Here is a 6,767-nt window from a genome sequence, read left to right as displayed (position 1 = left end):
TAAATCTAAACCTAAGCTATGTTCAAAGAATGAAAGGCAAGTGTGACCTATATTCAGGGGGAAAAAAAATTAGTCAATAGAAGCTGATCCTGTTTGGGCTGAGATGTTGGATTTAAGTGGCTGTTATAGATATATTAAAAGAACGAAAAATACTCTAAAAATTAAAGGAAAGTATGATATTAATAAATATTTAATTATAATACCTACTTTTTCTCTCAAATTAAACTATGACAAGGGTCTGTTAGAGTTAAAACACTGTGGTTAAATTTTTCTGTTTTCTATTTAACTTCATTTTATAAATAATGTAGGTAAATGTGAAAATGCTTTTGGTATGGTTAAGTGTACTTTATACATTCAATATGATGTTAATATTGTTACAGTAAGGATGTGCATGTCAATTCTTTGTTAATTACGTCTTATTCCAAGAGCATGGTTTGCATGTTTAAATAACATATTTTTTTTCATTTCATATGCAACTGTAAATTAAGTTAGAATAGCTTAAGCAAAAAGTTTCTTGATTTTTTTTTTAAAAGCAACACTGTATATTATATTTTCTTTGCTAGGTAGATTATAGGATTGTGGATATATTTAAATATTCATAAAATTTAACTCATCCTGTCTTTGATTTTTGAAGTTTCATAAAACAGACTTTAACTTTTGGTAAAACTCTGTTAAACAATTATCAAAGATTGAAGCCAAAACACAACTGTTATGAAAGCTACAGTCTTGAAATGTTTGTGTTGAGTAAAGATAAAATTTCCATTTTAGAAAATATGTTCAATTGAACTCAGTCAACACTTACCAAGCACTGTGCTATGGAAGTTTTATTGATAAGGAAAAAATAAACTATGAAGCTATTGCAGAAGCACTGCTGAGAGTTTATAGGCTTCAAACCACAGCAGTGACAGGGTAGGAGGTTTCCACATAAAAGACATTTTTACATTAGGATTAATGAGTGGCTTGATGTGTGGATTGAGGGCACAAGAAGCATTTAAGATGATGTAAAGATTTTTAGGTTTGGTGCTGGGTGTGTGGTAACACTATTAAACAAGATAGGAAATGGGAGAAGGGAAAGGTTTGGAAAGCATCAGAACATTCAGTTCAATTTTGAGCCTTTTGAATTGAAGACATCTGTAGCACATTCGTGTAGAAATGAATACAAAATATTTCTATATTCTTGTGAAGATTATTATTAGGAAGGCACTGTTGATTTCTTCTTGAAATTCTGGGCCATGACAGATCTAGGCTGTATGATAATGACAATAGTGGCCTTTCCCCAACCCCCGTAACACAGTTGTACCTCAAAATTTAGCACATAGTGTCATTTTATCTTATATAGCGTTCTAAATGTTCTAAATCATTCTTGTTTCACCCTGAGATTATAAACAGTAGGGCCGAGATGAAGTTTTATGTTCCTCTAACAGGCTCAGCAGTGCTATTGAAGTCTTCATAGTGGCCACAGTGATTGCTACCACCACAGAGTCTTAGGAGAGATGAGTTCTCCTTGGTGATCCTACAATAATAGTAAGTGTATTGAGAAATTGCTGTCATCAGTGATTGCTACCACCACAGAGTCTTAGGAGAGATGAGTTCTCCTTGGTGATCCTACAATAGTAAGTGTATTGAGAAATTGCTGTCATTCATTCATTCATTCATTCATTCATTCATGCTGTATGCAGAGTATTGTTGCTTCACAACTGGACATGAAGCGGTAGTGTTAGTTTTCTTTAGAAATAGAAACCACAATAAAATCTTATAAAATATTTATACCTTTTCAGAGGCTTATTGATTGTTTCATAGGTAAAAATTATTTTTTAATTTCTTGAAACCTTAAGTTCACTTCTGGTGGAGAAGGAGGTGTTGAGGGGAGTGAAGAAAGTAGAAGAATCAAGAAGGTAAAGTGAGTGTGAAATATCTTAAGATGTTACCATATATTGATCTCTGCCAGAGGGAATTCTTGCCAGACTTGATCCTAACAGTCAAGTCTCGGTAATGCTTTTCTTCATTGCCGTCTTGCCTGTTTTCCTTTGTTGTTCACTGTGCTTTCTGCTGTGGCATGCTAAAGGAATATGGGAATTAAGTGCAAGGTCTGAAGTCAGACTTCCTTGGTTCACATGCCCTACTACCACTTAGTGTCAGTGCAAACTTAGATAAATTACAGCTTCCCTAAGTCTCAGTGTTTTCCTCTGTAAATGGGGATAAGAGCGCTGTATAACTAGCTAATAAAACTGTCACATGAAAGGTAAGGCATTTAGCACAGTGCCTGAAACATAGTAAATATGCAATAAATATTAGCAATAATAGTGATGAGTTATTGAGAACCCTGACAGTACTCTGTATGACATTTAAGTAAGATAACACATATTTATTTTTGAAATTTTTTATTTTTATTTATTAATTATAAATATTATACATTCATTGTTTTTATTTTTATTTTTGAAATTTTATTAAGCACTTGTCTACCTTGAGATTTTCATAATCCAACCTGTATATGTATGACTTTCATATCTTTCATTGTACATTGAGGTTTGGTGTAAAACAAAATGAAACAAAACAAACAAAAACTTAGGAACACCCTCATATCATATTTTTAGAAAATCACCTCCCTTGCCTCTTTTCTTCCTTCCCCTCCTCATGCCCAATTAACATGTCTTATGAAAACCTATCTTATAAGAAATTTTTGTGGAATAGTGATATAGTATGCACAGAAAATGAGTAAGTAAAAGACAAAGCAGGTAATAAAGGAGAACAGGAACTTCCAGTAGAGGGAGATATAGGCCTAATAATCAAGCCACATAATATGCAGCTACAATGAAGAGCAAATTTAAAAAGAAAGTTTTTCTTGTGTAAAAAAATCTAGGAATCAACTAAATATAAGTGAAGTAACACCGTGGTCTTTGTTTTGCTAGTTGCCAAACCCAAACTGATTATACAGGTACCTAGGGAAGCTCTGTGAGGACTACATACACCATTACCATTGCTCCAAAACTTTTTCATATACTGTTTCAGAGATGGAAGTAAAGACTAGATCATCAACACCTCTCTCACTTTCTCTCTGAATCTAAAAATAGCAAGTAATGGAAGTCACAGGCTGGATCATTTCAAAACAAAGAGTATAGCAGGTCTGTTTCCATAATTCAAAACTATATTTTTTCCCACTGGAATTCTATACTATCTGAGTAAATTCGTGTTAGCCCTAAATGACATAAACCATTGGACTGAATCAGAACGCTGTCGTATTCTTAAAAATGATTTTGTCAAAATGGTAATATCATTGTAATAGACTTCCAAATTTCCGAAATTACTGATAGGGCTATAAATAAAAGCAAATGAACAACATTTAATTCACATTGGATTGGAATGTTTTCAGGTATTTTCAGTAGGATTGTTAAGTTGAATTGAACCTTTACTTTTCCAACAGAAACATGACATTTCTTTCTGTTGGCAACATTGTCCAATAACTGACTATTATAATGGTCTCTCTGCAGTTTAAGATTTAATACTCTTATTCTATCACACTCTAAGAAATTGCTGTCCTGGAACCTGGGGATGTTGAGACTGCCCTTAAACCTGAGAGTCACTTAATAGTTGACTGAGTTTTCCTCTTTGTATCATGCCTACATATTTTGATGTGGATTTTATTACTTTTGGCTACCTTAGTAAATTCAGTTTTTAAAGAAATTTATATAATACACGAAATATACCTTAAAGTCACTGGAGTAATTTTGTAATTTAAATTTCTACTTAGTTGATTCAGATATGGAAGTTACACATCTCTGCTGATTTTATTCTTTCTAAAGAATTTGGTAAACATTATAGAAAATAACTTCCTCTGTCTCTCTCTCTTTTTTTTTTTTTTTGGCAGCTGGCCAGTGCCGCTATCCAAACCCCTGACCTTGGTGTTACAACATCCCCAGCCTCTTAATCAATACTAGCTTTAAAAAGATATTAGCTTAAACATGTAGTTTTTATTTAGAATCCTGCAAAGTTTCATCAGTTATCTTGCTTTTAGGTTTTGTCAGATAGCATCTTTGTGTTTAAATGGATTTTTCTAATTTCATAAGTAACTATGGAGGATCATTTAGGCTACAGAAGACTTCACAGCATATGCTAGGGCTTCTTGGGTAGAAACAAAGTTATCTGTGGATTATGCCATGCTTTTATAAAGTGAGCATTTTATGTATTTTCTTTCACCACTGGTTGTGTGTTTTTTTGAATTATTAAAAGTAATTTTCAGTGAATGAGCTTAATTGAACTCCTCCATCCAGTTTCTTTGAACCACTACAGACAAATTGGAATGCCTTTTTTTAACCCTCCTAAATAAATTATCATGCTTTTAAAATGGCCATACACAAAAGAAATTGAGCTTATCTGTCCGTGTGCTATGTGTGTCCATCATGACAGGCAGAGTTATGCTGCAGAAATAAGCCTAAAATCTGACTGGAAGCAATGAAGTTTACTTTTCATATATGTTGTATGTCCATTGTAATTGGACCACAGTGATTCCCCTGTTGTAGTCACTCAGGGACTCAGGCTGAGAGAGGTTCCATCTTGACACATGCTTTTTTGATTACAGAGCTAGGGAACAAAAGAGTAGTGACTCTTTTGATACTCTTAAAACTTCTGCCTGAAAGAAGTGTAGTTCACTTTGGCAAAATGTAACTACACCTGAGTTCAATAGAGTTTATGATCCTCATACAGAGAGGGGCACCAGATATTTGCGAACAGTATGACAGTTTACCATACTATTCTAAATTCGTGAGCATTTGGAAACCATCGACAGTTACTATACTCAACTTATAGAATGTCTGGTTTAAAACTGACCATGGACTCTGTACCCCACAAAAATGTATAATCAATTATGTTTCAATAAAAAATAAATACATAAAAAAATAAAACTGACCATGGGAAGAAAATGAGCTATTTTCACCAACCATAACCTGATTAGTTTTAGAGCTTGTTTTGACAATGCATTGAATGCATGAACTCACCCCCCTACACAGAATTACATTGTCCAAATAACGCAGGAACTGTTTTCCAGTAATATTTATACACTGGCGATGTTATCATTGTTCCACATGTAGTGTAGTAGACAGGGAGTAACAGTGTTGTATTAACTGACTTCCTTTAAACACACAGAGTTGTAGGTCAGCCAGGACAGTTCATAAATTTAATAACTACATTACTGTTCAGAAAGATTATTTCTTTTTTTTTTTTGGCTCTTGGAACCAATGTAAGTTTAAATATGTAATTATAAAAAATATTAAGAGAAAACTGGGTGCTACTAATAGTTTAAATAGCAAAAATAAATGGAACCATTAGAGATATTGTCAAAATTTACACCAAAATGAAATAATTGTAATTTGTTGTAAAAATTCAGTGTCCATTTATTGTTTTTTAACTTCACACAAGTTAACTATTAATTTTTTAAATATTGCTAATAATTCTTTTTCTATCCTGATTTTTTTTTAGGTATTACTGATTTTCCCAAAATATTTTGTGAAACTTCTCAGAAGCTGGTGAGTGTGGAAGCCTTTGCTCTGGCTGCAAAATATTATTCTGTACAAAACTTGGGAATATGTACTTCTTTTGAACAGTTGCTTGTAGCCCTTCAAGGAAATCAAAAACAGAGAACTGGTATGTATGTTTGTGTGTCTATTTGTATGCTTTATAGGTATTTCAAAGCAATATATTGTTCATATACGTATATCTTTCAAACATATTCTTAATCTGTTCTTAGAGTTTATAGCATAAGCCCTAATAAATTAGCTTTTACCTTGAAGAGTAGTTTGCTCTTCTACCATGTTAAACAGAACAACTTATAGATCTCCACATTTTTTCCTACATTAGCCCCTGGCAACCTTTACTTGAGACAGCTTCCGCCCCTTAAAAATGGATTGAAGTAGGTTACTACAGATTCCAAAGTTCTTACTTTTTTTTGTTGCAGTGGGCTAATGTTCTTCATGGCCAGTTCCTTGTAAAGAGGGTGGGAAGAATGGAAGGAGGTAGTTGGGGATATGGAGAAGAAACGTGTGTCAGAAAGTAGGAATGGTACAAATAAAAAAACAAGTAGTAACATGGTAGACTAAAACTCAACTATATCAATAATTATGTTGAATGTAGACTTTATACTCCAATTAAAAAGGAGAGATCTGAAGACTGTGGTTAAAAGTCAGTCCTTAATAGTGAGGTAAGGAACCAGCTTTAATAAAAATAATGACTCTAATAATAATTATTGTTACATAATACTAAAATAATGAATCTCAGATTCTCTTTGTTGTCCACAAAGCTCTTTTATACCTGTTACCTCATTTAATCCTCATTATTTCTCCACCTTTTTATTTTGAAAAGTTTCAAACCTGCAGAAAAGTTGCAATAGTACAGTGAACCCTGTTTATACTTTTCACCTAGATTCACCATTTGTCAAAATTTTAGCACGTTTGTTGTATTCCTCCTCTATGCAACACACATACATATACAAATGCTATTTTCCCTGAATCCTGAACATATGTTGCATATATCCTAACACTTTACCTTCAAATACTTCTGCATTTATCTCATAATAACCAGGATATATTCCACATATCTCATAGTTCATTAGCAACTCAGGAATTTAACACTGATACAGTAAGATTGTCTAATAAACAGTCTATATTCAAGTTTCTCTAATTTTTTCAAAAATATCCTTTTTTTCTGAGTTATTCATTTATTCAAGGAATATTAATTGACAACTAATACATTCCAGAATTTTTTGGCACTTTGTTTTA

General features: G+C 32.9%; 1 protein-coding gene across 1 annotated transcript in view; it reads left to right on the top strand.

Moving 5' to 3' along the window:
* METTL25 (methyltransferase like 25) overlaps window positions 1-6,767 on the top strand; it is a 124,989-nt gene that overhangs the window by 7,523 nt on the left and 110,699 nt on the right. The window contains exon 2 of the mRNA XM_008574411.1: window positions 5,473-5,637. Within this exon, the coding sequence (XP_008572633.1) occupies window positions 5,473-5,637 (165 nt within the window). The remainder of the gene's footprint in view (window positions 1-5,472; window positions 5,638-6,767) is intronic.

The sequence above is a fragment of the Galeopterus variegatus genome, unplaced genomic scaffold, assembly GCF_000696425.1.
Source record: "Galeopterus variegatus unplaced genomic scaffold, G_variegatus-3.0.2 Scaffold1041, whole genome shotgun sequence".
NCBI lineage: Eukaryota > Metazoa > Chordata > Mammalia > Dermoptera > Cynocephalidae > Galeopterus > Galeopterus variegatus.
The sequence above is the reverse complement of the archived record's forward strand: the minus strand, read 5'-3'. Positions and strand labels throughout refer to the sequence as shown.